Source organism: Anarrhichthys ocellatus, unplaced genomic scaffold, assembly GCF_004355925.1.
Source record: "Anarrhichthys ocellatus isolate YVR2014 unplaced genomic scaffold, GSC_Weel_1.0 scaffold60, whole genome shotgun sequence".
Taxonomy (NCBI): domain Eukaryota; kingdom Metazoa; phylum Chordata; class Actinopteri; order Perciformes; family Anarhichadidae; genus Anarrhichthys; species Anarrhichthys ocellatus.
The window spans coordinates 894,303-912,349 of NW_022280090.1; the positions used below are offsets into that span (position 1 = coordinate 894,303).

An 18,047-nucleotide genomic window follows, 5' to 3' on the forward strand; every position below is an offset into this window, starting at 1 on the left:
CTTTGTATATATTTTCTGTACTTTATTTGCCTGAATGCATTTAATTGGTGTGCTGAATTATTTTTTTCTCCCAAAAGAAGAAGTTTGTCACGTTTTGAAAGGTAATGCATGAATAAAGTGACGTTATTACCACTACTTCTTGTTCTAATAATAATAATTCGGATAATAACTCAATATCATTGTTTATTAATTTCAAAGAGGCATTGTGAGTTTGATATGTAAACACAAATACATTTCAACAAAAACATTTTAAATGTGTTTTTTCTCTCTCAAAATACATAACGCGGTAATGACCACCAGTAATCGCGAGGATATGAAATACTAAGGCAGTTCCGGGCAGTTCTGAAATCTTAAAGGCTACCACAAAAACATATTGGACAGAAATCCAATCAAATTGTTGCAAGTGTTTGACAGGTTTGAGTGGAGACCAATAGAATAACTGTAAACATGCTGGAAAGGGGCGGGATCTAGGATATCCAATGCCACCAGCTCAATGCGCTTTGTTGTTCTTGTGGGACAGAAAGACGGATACAATATTTCTAAGTCGTTTTAAACAGACCGGGTTAAGCAAAGATACTATTTTACATGACTCAATATAATCAAACGCCAACCAAGCGTGGACTTTAACCGATGTCGTGTGGTGGAAAGCGGCGTATTTGTGGGAGCAAGTTAGCTCAGCATTGAGCTAGCATAAGCTAACGTTGCTCCGGGAGGGTATCCACTGTCCAGATTGGAGCGGAAGGAATTCCAGGCACTGGGAAGAAGGGGAGACATTTCTGCTGGGATGTCTCACGCAAGTTGGAAAAAACATGTATTTTACGGTTCCGACTCGAGTCATGGTACTACGAACCTGAAGTATGTGTTCATTTGACTGATATCAAATTGCAGGAACCTTTTGATGGTGGTTTTTATTAGCAGTTAACGTGTCAGATTAGTGAGTTAGCCACGTAGCTAACGTTACGTAGCCCCCAGTGGGAAGACGTTTAAAATGGCGGAGGGCTGGCCCATTCCTTCGGCCGTTGTTTTCATGCTGCTGAGTTTGAGTGCCTGGGCTCTGGAGTCTTGTCCTGCTCCGTGCTCGTGTTCAAAAGGACAATATGATGTCCGTATTCTGGACTGCAACAGGAAAAGGCTGTCGACGGCTCCTGGGGACCCACTGGACGGGATAACCCAAGTGTAAGTACACAAACATTAAGATGCAGATGTGTGGCATTCACTGAATCCACAGCTCTGGTTTGTTGCTCAACCAAGGGGTGCATCATAACACACCACGCTATCCTGTTGAGATGTAGTTTAGCCACTTATCTAAAGCCACAACGTTGTGATAATGGCGTAACAGTTGTTTTCCTTGTTTTCATAATGAAGGCATCAGTGGAACATTTGAAAATAATGTTTATTACATACAAACGAATTCATCCGTTGCTCGTATAAACTCTGACTGAAATATAAGTCGTCAGAATTAGCTTTCAGTTGTCAGTTTATTAGGTACACCTAGTTAAAACCAATGCAATACAAGAGCTTTGCAATGTATTCATGAAGGCAATGATGTTCAGTCCAGAGAGGTGTTGACTGAGGTTTGTTGCCTCTTTGGAGGTCGTAGTTTGTTGTGCTGTTTATTAGCATTGCATTCTTTCTGATGTTTCTACAAAATATTACAACCTTCTTACTGGTAGCATTTGTTGCCTGGCTGTTGAATAGAAGTTTGTAGTTTTAGCTCGAGTTTGTTAATAAACTGACAACTGAACAGAAATATCAAGCCCTGGTGGGTAAATTGCTCAGAATTTTTGGGAACATGTTGTATAATCTATGATCTGCCCGATGCTGAAAGGAGTTTAATCTTCTTTATTTATTGCGCGCTTTTCAATTATTCTGCAGCTGATTATTTCCAACTTCAGACTTTTTATCGTGATACTAATGTGTTCAATTTCATTTCAGCACCATGAATCACAACGAACTGACTGTTATCCCCTTTCTCGGAGATGTGTCCTCAAATATCACGTCGCTGTCACTGTAAGTATAAACTCCCCATCATGTTGTCTCGCCTCTCCAGTCACGACTCACACAAATAGTTAAAACAGATTTGAATTTCTGTTCCTAAAGGCACGCCTCCTTTTGTGTTTTCTTTCTTTACATGCTTCTCTCAAAGAAAAAAATACTGCTGAACATTTATTTACAAAAGTAAACACAGACATCTTATTTTTTTTAAGTTAAGACCCTTTGGGAGGAATTCAAAATGTTCAATCTTTTGATGCCTTGTTATGTTTTGTATGCAAATACAGTGAAACCAAAACATACGGTACCATTAGGTATTGTCTATTGTAACTCAGCAACAGATATGAGTCTTTCCTCATGTTGATATGATTTGAGTATCCCGTAGACATGTAGTACTCAGAAAGGATGCACTGATCCGATACTCATAGTGGATATCGGACCTATCCCGTGTCAAATACCTGGATTGGGTATTGGTGACGATGGAGCCGCTCTATTCTATTCGGTTCTATGTTTACGTCTGATTACACTTGTGCGTTCTACGTCATGCTTCAGCAGCACGCCAGTAGGCTGCATAGCTGAGAGAGATAACAACATGTCAGCTGTTTGGAAGAATTTCACACTTGCTACGCCAACAAGGTGGACTATTTTTTTCTATGTCTAAGATTAACTGTCTATCGACATTTAGTTTAACAAAGGAGGAAAGCGATGTTCAAGTCAAGCCTGATGTTGCCTCACACGTAAAAGAATGATCCCAGCCAGTTCTAACAGTGAGACATGCAGCTTATTAATGACGCTGGTATCGTATCGGTACTTGGTGTCCGCCAATACCCAAAGCCCACGTATAGGCAACGGTACTTAAAAAGGTTGGACTTGTGCATCTCTGCATCATTATGACTTAGAAAACTAATACCGGTCATATTGTTTTTATATGATTCAGAGTCCACAATCGGATCTCAGAACTTTTGATGCATCAGCTGCAGCCATACGTTTCCTTGGAGACAGTGGACCTGACATCCAACTCAATCTCAGAGCTCAGAGTCGGATCCTTCCCCTCCATGCAGCTGAAATATCTGTAAGTAATCCTCTTCATTTAACAGTTTTTTTCATCATGACAGCAGTTCTGGCTGAGCACAGAAGACACCTTGTTTTGATAAGTTTGATTTTGTTGAGTAAGCATCTTTATTGTATGTGGATATTCACATGCAGCAGACTTAACTACAGAGCAAACAGTCTTCTCCCTCTTGATTTTGGCTCCAATGTTTCTGCTCTTTTATCTCAAAGGAATTTGAGTAATAACAGGATCAGCGTCCTCGAGCCCGGCTGCTTTGAAAACATCTCAAGCTCCCTGCTGGTGCTGAAGCTGAACAGGAACAGATTAGCTGTGCTGCCATCCAAAGTCTTCAAACTTCCACAGCTTCAGTTCCTGTAAGTATCGCATGATGCATTACAGTACAAAAAACTAAAATAATTTGTCAAGGGTTTAACAGTTGATATTCGGCAGACACATCTTTGGATTAAAGCCGGATGAATTTGGGGTAAATCCAATGGCTCTGGTTTCTTTGGGTATAACTGTACTCGGTTGAAGGAAGCTGGTCTTTACTCTCGTTGCAGTGAAATGAAGCGTAACAAGATCAAGATCGTGGACAGTCTGACATTCAAAGGGATGGACTCACTGAGGTCACTGAAGATGCAGAGGAATGGCATCACGAAGCTCATGGATGGAGCCTTCTTTGGACTCAACAACATTGAAGAACTGTAAGTCTGGTGTTGTAGATTCTTCTTTAAAGTCACATTTGACAGTTGGTGCTTTAGGAATTGTGTAACAGTGCTGAAAAAGCTACAAAGATTACAGTAAATGCACAAAATGTTGTTTGGGAAAAACACAAAAGTAGGAGGAAACCTCACAACCTATTCAGTATTTTTATGCACCTGTCAAAGCAATTCATGTAATCACGGTTGTTTTTTTGTTAATGCCATTCTGTTTATCCCATCTCTGTCTCAGAGAGCTGGAGCACAACAACCTAACAGAGGTCAACAAAGGCTGGCTGTATGGACTGCGCATGCTGCGCGTCCTGCGGGTCAGCCAGAATGCTGTCGGCATCATCCGACCAGACGCCTGGGAGTTTTGCCAAAAGCTGGAGGAACTGTGAGTGTGTTTGCTTCATAGCTAGAATCCCCTCGCAGCTAAGAGTTTTTACTTTCTTTCCCTGGGCTCTGAAGTCCATTCTGTGTGCTCAGAGGACTTACTGTTATCTTGCTGCAGTACAGTTGGTGTCTGGAGCTGATTCAGTGCTGTCTTGGCTCTGGTGGATGTACGCCATCCTTTTTTTTTGTACAATTTTGTGAAAATGCCTCATTTTGGAGTATTATTCTTAAATGTGCGGTACAAGACTGGTGTTGAATACAGAATTAGTTTGCAATAATCTTTCTCATATTTCTGTTTCGTGCAGAGACTTGTCCTTCAATCATCTGACTCGACTTGAGGAGACAGCTTTTGTTGGATTAGGTCTCCTGGAGAGCCTGAACCTCGGAGAAAACTCCATCAGCCATTTGGGGGAGGGAGTGTTCAGCGGCCTAGCAAGTCTGCGCAACCTGTAAGTGCTACTCGGAGAAATCTGTCTGAAATCTGTGTTACCTATTTGATCTAACAGGTGTAATATTGCGCAGTATACGAAATATAACCCTCCTGACATGTTCTTGGCTCTGTGCATTCCTATGAAGGCTGCTAACTACAGTAGGTCTGTGTTTGCGTCACTCTTCATGTGTAGTTCTGTAGAAATTGTCCGCATCCTCTAATATAGTCTTTGTTACGTTCAGATCCTGTTTGTCATTAGTGTCATGTGTAGTCTGAGATCAAAGCACCCACTGTGTCGTTTCCATAGAATCCAGTACGTCTTGGTGTTGTGTCCTCTGTGCTGCCGTTCACTGTGAGCGTCACTTTGATTTCAAATGAGTTGAAGCACGCATAGGTGTTACATCGCTGGGAGCTTTATTACCCAGAGCAAACACATCTACATTGAATATTTGAAAGGCGCCCTCAGTGCTGAGTCCATGTTTTCCACGTGAGCCGTGTTACTGGATAGAAGGCTGTTGTAATATTGTGCGTGGGAGAGTAAACTAGTCTCCACACTGAGCCAGAGGTTGATAGAATCTTTTGTTAGTGTGGGTAGAGCAAGGCTTCTTCTGGTCTGGGATTTGAGTTTGTTTGTTTTTGTTTTTTTTGATATTTCATCAAGCAGGGATGAAATAGCATCAGCATATATGATGCTCAACATTTCAGTGTTTACTGAGCGATATGCTCAACCAGTAAAACAGCAGCTCTAGCTTTCTTTGGGGTTGGATACCACTCGATCGTGTGCACCACTCTGTTCATTCAGTTGATGGGAGTTAAAGTTTTTTTTACAATAATGTCCTCCTGCATTAATACATCCCGTATCAGGGCCAAGAAAATACATTGCGTGGCTGTACATAGTTTACTTACCATTTACAATATGGAGGTGTGTGTGTGTGCAGTGTCGATCACAGAGCGAGTTAAAGAGCAGGCAAGAAGCAGATAAATGAGTGATGTAGATGTTTAAATTAAGAATTGATGCGTCGTCTGATCGGCCTTTATAGAGACCAACGATCAAACTATTTAGAACAATACCAGCTGAAAACGGTTGATGGCCGATCGATAGGGAGCGCCCGTGACCTGATCCAAATGCGGCAATAAACTTCAGCGAAGCCAACAGAAATAATAAATAAAAGGCATTTACAACCCCCCACAAAGATCTAAATTGGATGGATATAGTGCTTTGACATCATGCGTCAAAGCTCTCTGAGACAACGGAGCACCAGAGTAAAAGGAAAGAGCCTCTTTTATTTCACATGGTTTTTCTTTTCTTTTCCGGTTAGTTGGCGGTTAATGGGTGTCCTCTATCAAAAGCAAATGAACCACCATATTAACACCACCACAAAAGCTCTGGAAATACTTTGTAGCACAGAATCTCAGCCTAATTGAGCAAGTATTTCGTCTTCATCACACATTTACCTGCGAGCTAAGACATGTTGATAGGAGAGGAAGGTGTTGAGTCATCATTTGCCACGCAGACTTCCACTTAAACCCGCCGAGCTGCAACGAGGAAGGGGTTATATTTGGGAGTGTTTGACCATCCTCGGAGCTTTCATGGGAGACGTGGAGTTGGGAGAGCGCTGAAGTTCTTTCAGAGGTGGCCAAGCATGAGGAAAGAGAAACAAAAGAGCCCATAACCATTGGGGGAAACACAAGGCTTCTCTGTGTTTCCAGTGGACCCATGAACTGTCCCAGTGCTAAACAGAGCCAATTAGTGTCCCCTCGTCGGAACCGCCAGGGCAGCGAACTGTAACACACCGTGGAAGGATGGTGTCTCAGATCTAAGATGAGAGCCACTGCCACCGACAGCCACAGTGGAAATAATGTGGATCTCTTTACACAGACGGGGGATGTGATGTTGTTGTTTAATATCTTAAATGTCACTCTTTGTTTTTTCAGAGATATCCGCAATAATGAAATCTCCTGGGCCATTGAAGACTCCATCGGTGTGTTTGATGGAATGAAGAAGCTGAACACACTGTGAGGACACTCAGATTGTACACATACAGATATGTATAAGTCTGATTTAATATAAGATCCTTGCTTGTAAAATATCTTGTATTTAGAGGAATGTGGCAGGTGGATCTTTCATTGTGTGGCAGTGTTCCAGATATTTGGTTGCTCACTACGTTTCTGGCGAGAAATGTGATGCTTTAATCAGCTTTTTTTCTAACTGGCATTGAAAGGCTGCTGAAACGTCCCAATTTTGTAGCAGGTTTATTGGCTGAAGCTTTTTACTGAATCTCATGTGGCCTTTTTTTCTTTTTTACAGAATCATACAGCGGAACAAAATCAAATCAATCACTAAGAAAGCGTTTGAGGGCCTGGAGGAGCTGGAGCACCTGTGAGTAAAGCCGCAGTTCTACGTGTGTCTCAGAAGGATCTCTTGTTGTTGAATGAGTAAAGATACCACTGTCCTGTTGTTGTCTTATGCTTGTAAAGTTGGATGCCATGTTGATCAAATCACATGTGTCTGATCCATGTTTCTGTCCACTCTGCAGGGACCTCAGCAAGAATGGCATCATGTCGATACACCCCGAGGCGTTGTCCCATATGAAGCTCAAAGTGTTGTGAGTAGTCACTAAATTAATCTTCCAGCTCTCATGAGCACATTTGGAAGCCGTGTTATTATTGTTTCTTTGACTCATGTAACAATGTGGCTTTCATTAAAAAGGAATTAAGAATGTGTGTTATTGCTGAGTCATTACATTGCTGTCTTACCAAATCGTTAGTTTGTTTAGTGCAGTTGGTCACGCAAATATTTGTGATTCCACTTTTGAGTTGCAGCAGCATCATCCGCGTCATTAGGACGGCTGTGTCTTCTGCCTGTGAGAGAGGATGGTGGAAATGTCCGTTGGCTTTTTGAGCTTTCCATCAGCCCATCTTAGGAGGGCCTCTCAGGCAGGGGCTAACAAAATGCCCCAGCGGCTGTCAAACCCAGAAAATGTACCGTGACAGCAGTCGTATTCTGTTGTTAATTAGACTATAGTTCTATTTCACTTGGCGAGTGTATAACATAGCTACAGGAACATAATGGTTACACCCTCGTAATTAAGGGTTATTTTTGGCTTACGTGTATTAAAACGTGGTTGTGGAGGCGTGGTTAGCAATGAAGCCATACACATACTACATGGAGAGGGAACTCAAATTCACTCAGAGCATGTCCCTACAAGGAAACTCAATGAACTAGCTTACAGTAGCTTTGGCAACACAACAATTCACCCCAGACAGTCTTTAGGCCAGTAGGATTCTGGTCGTTGGTCGTCTGTTTGGGTGAATCTATTCAAACCTTTTATCGAAAAAGTGTGTAATGAATAGTTTTGATGCAAATGTTACTCAAGCAGCACGTGATGTGTTGTCTGTGTAGATAATTGCCCTCTTTATAATATTTAGGTAAATTAGTAAATTCATGTTTTCTTTTCTTAAAGGGTAAATCACAAATCCATCTGTAATGTTCACCAACTCATCCTGTAATTCCTCTTCATTTGTTCAGTGGGTTCATCTCGTCCTCATTAATCTCTGCAGCAGAGTCCAACTAATTTCACAACTGACTCATCTCACGCTTCCTCCATCACCTTTGTGTTCTCAGCGTCCTGAACACGAGCAGCCTGCTGTGTGACTGTCACATGCAGTGGCTCGGGCCCTGGCTGACTGTCAGCCAGTTCCAGCAGTCTGTCTCCGCTGTCTGTGCTCATCCTGCCGGCCTACTTGGTCACAATGTCCTGTCTGTCAGCCCGGAACAGTTTGTTTGTGGTCAGTCCCATTCTCTCTGTATTTCTCTTGTACGGTTCCCGGTCCGATCCAATATAGGTACTGGAAAGTGTTGACGTAAGGCAGGAAGGGGCATTGAGTTTTCCTTTTATTGTAGATTATTATCATTATTTGGCTCAAGGAAGTTTTATTCAGAGGCTTCATAACCAGTTGCACAAAATGTCTGGAACACTGGGGACAGTTGTTCGGTCCCAATAGAGGCCCAAGCCTACCGCCATGTTGCTCTTCCTGTATTGGCATACTTTATGTTGAACAACAACTAATATCTTACATTTTAAGTGAAGAGGTCTGCTGTAAAAAAAAATTCACGCTTTCTGTCCCCGCCCCTCCACAGATGATTTCCCCAAGCCTCGGATCACAACCCACCCGGAGACGTACGTGGCGATGCGGGGCAACAACGTGACCCTGACCTGCGTGGCGTCCAGCAGCAGTGACTCACCGATGACCACAGCTTGGCGGAAGGACGGGGAGGTGCTGTATGATGCAGAGGTGCAGAACTACGCCCAGTACCAGGAGGGAGAGCTGATCTACACCACTGTGCTGCACCGCCTCAATGTCAACTTCACCGATGAGGGGCGCTACCAGTGTGTGGTCTCCAACCACTTTGGCTCCAACTACTCCAACAGGGCCAAGCTCACTGTGAATGGTGAGGATGTTTTTGTCAAAGACTGTGATATCTATCAGTTGGGCTCATACGATTGTCTCTTGCAGTCTTTTGCTTTCTTGAAGCTATAAGGTGCTGGTACGGCTCACATCATTGTAATCTATCTGTCCCACTAATGATAATGTCGTTTCTTTCCAGAGCTGCCAACATTTCTTAAGACTCCCATGGATCTGACGATCCGGACCGGGACCATGGCCAGGCTGGAGTGTGCCGCTGAAGGCCATCCATCACCCCAGATTGCTTGGCAGAAGGACGGAGGCACTGACTTCCCGGCTGCCCGGGAGCGCAGGATGCATGTGATGCCAGACGATGACATATTCTTCATCGCCAACGTGAAGACAGAAGACATGGGAGTGTACAGCTGTACGGCTCAAAATGCAGCTGGCAGCCTGTCTGCAAACGCGACTCTCACCGTCCTGGGTGAGTCGCCCATCTGATCTGCAGAGCATGTACACCATGTTTTACTACTCAGCTGAGTCACTCCGCTCAAATCGGCTGCTCGTTTTTGTCTGACACTCATCTCACATCCTTTTTTGTTTGCTGATCTGCAATTTTAACTGACGACGATGTAAGTGCAAACCTTATTATGTCCACGGAGGATACTTGAATCTGGCTGAATGGAGTGTTTCTGACACAACTGTTATGTCACAGCTCTTAATGAAAGGTCCGTGTGCAACATGAGCACCCAAAGTATTATGAGGTTAGCTGCATCCGTATGACAGATTTGCCTTGGACAAACGCAGAGATACTCACTCAGTCACTTAAACACACAACGGCTTAAACATTAGCATGAAGAAATGACCAACTTGACCTCGTAAACGTCCACCTGAACACTTGCCACTGATAATCCTTCCTAAATCTAAAAATCTTCTCTTCCAGAAACTCCATCCTTCATGCGGCCGCTGGAAGACAGAACAGTGGCGCGTGGTGAAACCGCCGTACTTCAGTGTATAGCCGGCGGCAGCCCCGCCCCCCGTCTCAACTGGACCAAAGACGACGGGCCTCTGCTGCTCACTGAGCGCCACTTCTTCGCTGCAGCCAACCAGCTCCTTATCATCGTCGACGCCGGTCCTGCCGATGCCGGGAAATACACCTGCATCATGTCGAATACTCTGGGAACAGAACGCGGCCACATCTACTTGGGCGTCTCGCCATCGCCCAACTGCGAAACGGGCACGGGATACAACCAGGACGGCTGGACCACCGTGGGCATCGTGGTGATTGTGGTGGTGTGTTGTGTGGTTGGAACCTCGCTGGTCTGGGTCATTGTCATCTATCACATGCGCAGGAAAAGCGAGGACTACAGTATCAGCAACACAGGTCAGCAGTTCAGACACATAACGGTTTAAGAGAAAGTAAGGTCATAAAAATGTGCCTCAGAGCATGTAAGAGTGTTGGGAATGTATCGTTAAAAATTAACCCTGCTCACAGAACTCGCGATGTCGTGTAACAAAACGTGTCTCTGTCTGTTCCAGATGAGATGAATTTGCCAGCAGACATCCCCAGCTACCTGTCCTCTCAGGGTACTTTGTCAGAGCCTCAGGAAGGCTACAGTAACTCTGAGGCTGGCAGCCACCAGCAGCTCATGCCTCCCCTTTCCAATGGATACGTCCACAAGGGCACAGACGGTGAGTTTTCAGGATTCAAAGGTTTTTGACCTTCCCATGCTCGAATCCTTTTTAAAATGAGGTCACTGACTATTGTCATTTATGTCCCAGGTGTGTGTTATGGAGACACGGCAAATGAGGTGGAAACTGAGGGGAACGGCATGCTGCACTGCAGGGTTGGCTCTCTGTTCACTGGCCGGAGCAGCTTCCACCCTGGAGAGCCCCATGAGGGAATAGTTGGACTCCCCACAGGTCAGTGTCAGCTACAGACAAGCACTTATGTGTTTTTATTTCTTTATTTATTTCTTAGTGTTCAGTTCAGAGTTCAGTTTTCTTCGTATCTGGAGGGTTTTGGAATTATGATGTCAACGGCCGAGTCTTAAACTGAAGCCGTGGTCTGGAAGAGGCTTGGCAAAACAAGCGACCGGGAAGGAACACTTTATCGAGACGCTCCTTCTTTCTCGCCAGGTGGCGGTCCAGGCCCGCTGGTCATCTGCTCCGACTGCTACGACAGCGCCAACATCTACTCTCGCACGCGGGAGTACTGCCCCTACGCCTATCTGGGGGAGGACGACCCGCTCGACAAGACTCTGCCGGGCCTGAAGGAGAGCTTCGGTGAGCAGGCCCAGCACGAGGATCGGGCACTGGAGAGCCTTATTAGCAACCTGGACTCCAACTTTCACACCTCTCATGACAAAAGGTTGAGCAGCCACATCCCCCCGGAGCACTATGCTAATGGTGAGACATTTTACCTAATAGAGGAAGGTGATGGCGCCATCCCTTGTCTAGGTGCCAACTATCATGTCCTACCCGCTGAGGTGTTTTTGGGTAACATGTTGAATTTTCTCCCTCCTGCAGCTACTGAAAAATCTATTTAAGAAAAAACTCCTGTTAACATTTCCCCCCCTTTCTGTGGTTTGTTATAAATCTTGCAATCTTTTTGGTTGGAAATCAGTTGGTGGGAGATAATATGTAGGCGTCTAATTATTGTGTTTTACCGTCTTTGCAGATTATCTCAGCAGGTCCTTCTGGGGACAAGGCGAAGGTCCGTCCACGAAAGCCCAAGCAGGCGCGTTGCAGCACCCAGTGACAGTACACAGGACGCCTCCTCTGACGTCCACTGCCGACGGGGCAGAGGACCCGAGTGAAGCAGAGGCGGACTGTTTCCCCGGCCGATGCACACAGGACCACAGAAGTGCCTCTGATAGGACTAACCCTCAGGAGCATCCTGCTCCCACATAGGTCCTCCCACCTCCACCCACGTTCTGCCTCTGACCCCCTTTGCTGCAACCCCTCCCCCACCCCGCCCTCCCTTTACCCACTACCTCCAAAGAGACTCCTCACATTCTGCCAAAGATGCTCTCTTGTATGTTTACATTCCCCTTTTCACTCAAGAGGACATACGAACGTTCTCCATCACTGTGGAGCGGCCGCCGTGTCGGACTGGAGAAATGGACCAGCGATTCGATTTACCTCCTCGTTGACCCCCCCCCCCCCCTCCTCTCCCCACGTCCTCCACTCTTTTTGTTCTCTTTCTAGAGAAAGGCTATGAATGTATGCTTTAAAGAGCCATGTCGGATGCTGCCGTGAGAGAACGCCAAGGCGTGGTGGAGTCTTGGCGATCTCTCTCCTCCGTCCCCGCTGCTGTGGAGCTGAAATCTTTTTGCGCCAGCGCACGTCACGCTGGCGTGCCGATTGTAGTTTCCTGACCAGCAGTTTGTGGTTGTTGATATAGGAAAGAACATTGAAAACATATGCGCCCTACATTCCCACAGCCATCCCGACTGACTCAAAGCTATGCCGTCTGGTATCTTGTTATGCAAATCCCAGAGACATTGACACCAGAATGTGGTGTATATTATGAATATATATATATATATATATATATATATATATATAGCCTATATCGTCTTTATCCAATCTTGTTTTTGTCCTATGTCGATTGCTAATTCCTTCATTTTATATGTCTTCACAATGATGAGCTGTTTGGGGAGAAAGCGTAACATTTTTGTGCACATGTGACAATCATGGTTTTGCTGGCAATTTGTTTTTGAATGGTTGTCTATTGGACGGCCTTTTTAACAAGCATTCTCAGTAACGTCAGTCAGGTGACATTATGGCGTGTGTATATGTATGCACTGATTGGGTTCCCCCCCTTATCATATCTTACAGCACTTAATTTAACGGTGGTAAACATTATTATGCAGTATGCATGCCTTTTTACATTGTGAGGATTTATCATCATCACAGTTTTATCTCAAAACGTTCCCAATCCTTCCGTAGGTATTGATTAAGTCTAGGTTTTCACTTGGGACTGTGAAACATGAGAATGTATTGTGTTATTTTATACATATATGTACGTGTACATAAGGCTGGTAGTCTATTGAATTCCATGTCCTATAGTCCATCTGCAGAGAGGTTTGAGACATGACCTGCAGTCATGTTAAGCTTGTTCATGTTAAGTCCTTATTGAGTCAGCATTTATTACCTGTTTGTTTAGGTAACGAGATGAACACCTCTTCTTGAGGTGAGGTTATTTTCTTCCTCACTGAGAGACGAGCAGCTGCCAGTTTCAGCAAACTGTTCTGTTTCCACATGTTGGCTGTTAAGTTGCTTTGAAGAGTTGAAGATTGGACATGCCTCTCACGTGAAAGAACGTGGCCTTGTTTAATCGGGTGCAATGAGTTTTCCTTAAAAAAAAATCCTCCTTGATTTTTGCACTTCTAAATTGCCGTTGGTTTTGACTCATAAAATGCTAATTACACTCAGTGGCCGTTTGATCAAACAAACGCAGTACTGTAATGCATCCAACCTTCATCAATGTTCAGGTTTTTAAAATAGTTTTAGAGAGGTGTTGATTACATTTTATGGTCATTTTGGAAGGATGTGGTTTGTATACTTTTGGGTTTGACAGGTGCTTCTATTATTTTGTCCACCCCATTAACGTCAGTGAGGGGAGGCCACACCTTTCTCAAACCGTTTCAACAACAAAACCTTCATGAGGGTTTGATTTATTCCAGGTCTGCTTGCCTTAGTTTTATCTCGGGGTTCCTAATAAACAGGCGGAGTGTGAACGCTCCTTTTTTGTTGCTGTCACTTCCGTAATGTTGAGAATGAACTGAACTATCAGTAACACTGAAAAGTTCATCTTATAGAGCGAATGTGTGGTGGTGTAGTGTCACAAAATGTATCCTGGACATACAAATTATTGTTACTTTGTATCACTGCTGCTTGAAATGGACTACACGTATGTTTTGTCTCAGTGGTGCGTGCAGATATGATTTGCAGATGAAAGCATTTTTGTTTTCTTGACGTTTTCTGACTGTTGGCCAATTTCATCCCCCCCTTTGACCGATAGAGACATTCAGATAACACCTTGCAGTGATAAGTCATCCTAATGGAGCTACGTGTCGATTCACTGTTCAATAGTTTCTGCCAACACAGCATAACATAATGTGCATTAGCATTGTTTTATTCTCCGAACGCCCTTTCTGACTTTATACCAAAGTTAAGCAGTAAATGCTCCGGCAATACCCAACGCTGCTTTATTCTTCTTCTTTTGTTGTTTAAGTTTTGCATTTTGTTTTCAGTCGTATTGTTTTGGGACCTTGTTTACCTGTACATTCTGTAAAGCATGTCTGAAGAGCCTTTTTGTTACGTAGCCATTACTCTGACATTAAACATGAATTCTGATAATTTGGCCTGGATTGTGGTCGTCTGCCTCGACGCTCTCCTCAAGTAGAAATGGGATGACTTTTGTTGTCGGTTATTTTCTTGATGGGACTTTCTCTGACATATTTTAAGTGTTTGGTTTGTTCAAAACCCAAAGACATTGATTTTACAACGATACATAAGAGAGAGAAACAGGGACTGCTCATGTTTCAACATACGTATATTGTGTGTGTGGTTTTTTTTTTACAGGCAGTAGGGGGGCTGAAAGAGTTCTTGCAGGATTTGATTTAGGTTGCATGTAATTCCAGGCGCTGGGGGGTCTTAACCACAACACGATTTCTGGGCACACAACATGGAACGATTTTAAAAAGGCCAAGCCATCTGTAATCTGGATTTGCCCGCACACAGCCCGCTAATATGGGCCTTAAAAGACTGTTAGTCCATCATCAGTCTTGACATTAAGAAAAAAAAAAAAAGGACCATTTTTAAAAGTCCCTATCAACATAAAACCTCAGTAGAATCATTGGCTACGAGTTGACTCTGACTGCGCGTGAGCCTTTTGAAGAGTCTGCAGTTAGTTTGGATCCCCGGCCCCCCATCAAAGACACGATGGCATTGTTAATCGTCCTCCACAAGGCGATGAATTATTCAGGCCGACGTCCAGGGTGGCGACTCGGTACTTAAACACAGACTTCTAATGCATCACACCCAGAGAACAGCAACTGTACTGCTGCTTCATAAATACTACAGACTCTGTGTTTTCCCCGCTTCCTCTTGGAAAGTTAATTAACTCGACTACACGGCGTTAACATTTGACTGTCCCGTGAGTCAACACGCCCATATTGTCGGAATCCATCATCCTGTATCGGAGTTTTTTTTTTTTTCTTTTTTTTGGGGGGGGGGGGGTCAAAAACGCAAACTGCATCATTCATAGCACGCTGTGAAACTGCGCCACTAATCTCCTCAGATGAAGTGATATTTATAGAAGCTTAATTAATTTGCACTTTAACACCCCGTACATTTAGCATCATGTTGGCTTTTTCATCCAGTTCTGGTACCATTGTATCATGAATCCAACATGTCAGTTGTATCGCATTGATGGGATTGTATTAGATATGTGCTCTCAGGCCAGGAGCTGTTTAGGTCTGAACATAGATCTATGGGAGTTTCCCCTCGAATAAAAAGGTCAGATTTTCTACACCAGACCTAATGATACATGTATGAACACTAAAGCTACTTTTAAGCATTTTCTGCACACACAATTGGAAAAACAAAGACAGCAGTCTAGTAATAATGAACGCTTAACACTCATTGTAGCTCGAGCATAGTGGATAAATGCGGTTGAAGGCAGTCGAGCTCGATGCTGTGTAGCTATGCAAGTGTGAGTGATAGGAGGGCGAACTGGAGCAGTACATGGTTGTGATCTCTCTGATTGTGTCGGTAGGCGGCGCTGTGGAGACGCGTATTATGTACGTTTAACCCCAACAATACTTACCTCACTCTGTGCAAATGAATGAGGTGTAATTTGTTCTGCGCGCTTATTATTAGCATTACATGCTCTGTGTATTTTTATCTAGTCGTACTTGTTACACGCATTCTGCCTGATATTCAAGACATGTTTAAAAAAACAAATGCAAATGACTAAAATGACAATAAATTACAGTGAACATTACTGGACAGTGTGTGCTTTATTTATATTGATTTGTATTTAATACCACAGCACACCGGAGGATGGAGCCAGCGTGAGCGTCTACAAAGCGCTACTGCTGCTGCTGAGACTTAAAAAAGAAAGAAAAGGGGGCGTTTCGGGAGCTTGGCAACGTCTCTCCTGGCGGTGCCAGGTGTGTTCAAACCTGTAGCGGACAAAACGCTCGCAGATGTCTGTCGGCTCAGTCACCGTGGGGCTGGATCTCGACCGCAGGAACCGCCAACCGGTGATCGCCGCCGCCCCGTCTATTCTCAGCCTGCCCACAGGTATGAGGGCTTTCTCGTTGACGCGCTACGTTTCGGCGGCAGACGCTCCACCATCCGCCGCCGAGTGAGTGACAAATACTCTCTGTTTACATTTTTGTTTGGACCCGGGGAGACGAAGCGAAGCGCGGGTACCGTGCCGGAGGAGCGTCGCAGAGTGAAACCCGAATTGCTCCCCTTCCCTTTTTTTTTTTTTTTTTTTCTCTCTCTCTCAACTCTCCTGTTTTTACGCACAAGGAGCGCTCGGAGTTATTGCAACCCAGGCAACTGTGCGCACAAACCCCGTGGGATGACGCACCTCGGCGGCGGATTCACGGGGTGAAAATCGGCCTCCCAAATGGCAGGAAGATGAAATCCCCATCAGCTGCAGCAGAAGGTCGAGAGAATAACTCAGGAGGGTTTATTAGGCCGCGTCACTTCGCGTTCATCTAACAGCAGCAAACCGAGGTAACCAGTTTGATCGCTAGTTGTTCGTAAAAGGGAGTAACCATGTCCAGGACACTGAAGAAGAAGAAACACTGGTCCGGTAAAGTGGTGGAGTGCGCGGTGTCATGGGGGAACTTTGGGGACTTTGGCTCCGTGGTGGAGGTCCTCGGAGGAGCGGAGCTGGGACAGTTCCCCTACCTGGGCCAGATGAAGCTGGACGTGCTGGTGTGTCACGTCGGGAAGCTGCCCTACTACGGGGACGTTTTGCTGGAGGTGAACGGGACGCCCGTCAGTGGACTTACAAACCGCGACACCCTGGCTGTCATCCGCCACTTTCCGGAGCCGGTTCGCTTGAAGACGGTGAAACCAGGTGCGTCCCCTATCCCCCCCCCCCCATATTCCCACCACTGCTGTGTCACCTGAGCTCTGTTTGTAAGATGTTGACAAGCTTCATCCACCGAACACAACCCCCCTCATGGTGATACACACCCAGTGATGTAGAGAAACATTGGCTCCTATTAGTGCTCATCTCAAGACAAACGTCCTCAAATCAAAATTCAAATCACATCAGTGACTCCCTCCTCCTATAACTTGCAATAGGTTCAAATGTCTCCCTGTGATATGACAGACATGTCAAACTTAAGTTGACTAAAACATTGCAAAATAGAATTTAATAATAAGGTGAATACAGTGACTTTTACTGTAAACCTCCTACTGTACCGAGACATCTAACTCAATGGGACATTTCTCTCACCGCTTTCTCAGGGAGATCAGATAGTGATAATGGTAATAATGGCATGTAGCCCAGTTGGAGCCTTCCAGTGTAAGTGCACTTCCATGCATAGAAATAAGGCCTAATTACACCCTCCATTATTCAGTCTACTGTGCTTCCCATTGGCTTGCAGAAGCCGGAGTGGTTTCGCCGCACCTTACCCCGTTGTCCTACCATCCAGCTCTCCAAGGATGCTAGCTGCAACATCCAAACACCCTGATAATGAGCTCTAATAGCTGTGATGGCTTGCTGCAGCTGCTACTGCTCTTCTGGTTCTGGTTCTGGTTGTGGCCCGAGCTGAGGTAGCTCAGGTGAAGGGTTTTAATGGCTCTGAGGAGATACAGTTGTGTGTGGCGGGGAGGGAGATGGCCATTACTGTGCTTGTATGTTGGGGCTGGACTGTCTCAACAACAACTGAGACTGTTCAAAAAGGTCACGGCAGCAGCAGCTGAGTTCCAGAAACGTCAGGCCAGGATCCCTGAAGATCAGCTGTATGTGCACGCGTGCCTTCTTCTGTGTGTGTGTGTGTGTGTGTGTGTGTGTGTGTGTGTGTGTGTGTGT

The 18,047-nt window shown here is 44.8% G+C and overlaps 2 protein-coding genes across 4 annotated transcripts in view; both read left to right on the top strand.

Moving 5' to 3' along the window:
• Positions 1-492: 492 nt before the first annotated feature.
• Positions 493-12,504, top strand: lrig2 (leucine-rich repeats and immunoglobulin-like domains 2). Its single transcript, XM_031871762.1, has 18 exons — positions 493-1,176; positions 1,936-2,010; positions 2,930-3,064; positions 3,274-3,417; positions 3,604-3,747; positions 3,995-4,138; positions 4,443-4,586; positions 6,503-6,583; positions 6,876-6,947; positions 7,105-7,173; positions 8,193-8,356; positions 8,709-9,020; positions 9,177-9,458; positions 9,918-10,358; positions 10,514-10,666; positions 10,757-10,897; positions 11,114-11,383; positions 11,655-12,504. The coding sequence occupies exons 1-18, from the start codon at positions 989-991 to the stop codon at positions 11,885-11,887; spliced, it is 3,192 nt and encodes a 1,063-aa protein (XP_031727622.1). The 5' UTR covers positions 493-988; the 3' UTR covers positions 11,888-12,504.
• A 3,503-nt stretch (positions 12,505-16,007) lies between these two features.
• Positions 16,008-18,047, top strand: part of magi3b (membrane associated guanylate kinase, WW and PDZ domain containing 3b) — a 125,379-nt gene continuing 123,339 nt past the window's right edge. The window contains exon 1 of one of the 3 annotated variants that reach the window (XM_031871726.1): positions 16,008-17,084. In XM_031871726.1, the coding sequence (XP_031727586.1) occupies positions 16,778-17,084 (307 nt within the window). In that variant the 5' untranslated portion in view covers positions 16,008-16,777. The remainder of the gene's footprint in view (positions 17,085-18,047) is intronic. The other 2 variants (XM_031871725.1, XM_031871727.1) reach the window with 2 other exon arrangements.

Excerpts from the sequence above, each read along its gene's own strand:
- lrig2 (XM_031871762.1), top strand. The coding sequence starts at position 989 with ATGGCGGAGGGCTGGCCCATTCCTTCGGCCGTTGTTTTCATGCTGCTG. Across the intron at positions 3,418-3,603 it reads CTTCCACAGCTTCAGTTCCT|TGAAATGAAGCGTAACAAGA; the intron begins GTAAGTATCGCA and ends CTCTCGTTGCAG. Across the intron at positions 11,384-11,654 it reads CCCGGAGCACTATGCTAATG|ATTATCTCAGCAGGTCCTTC; the intron begins GTGAGACATTTT and ends CCGTCTTTGCAG.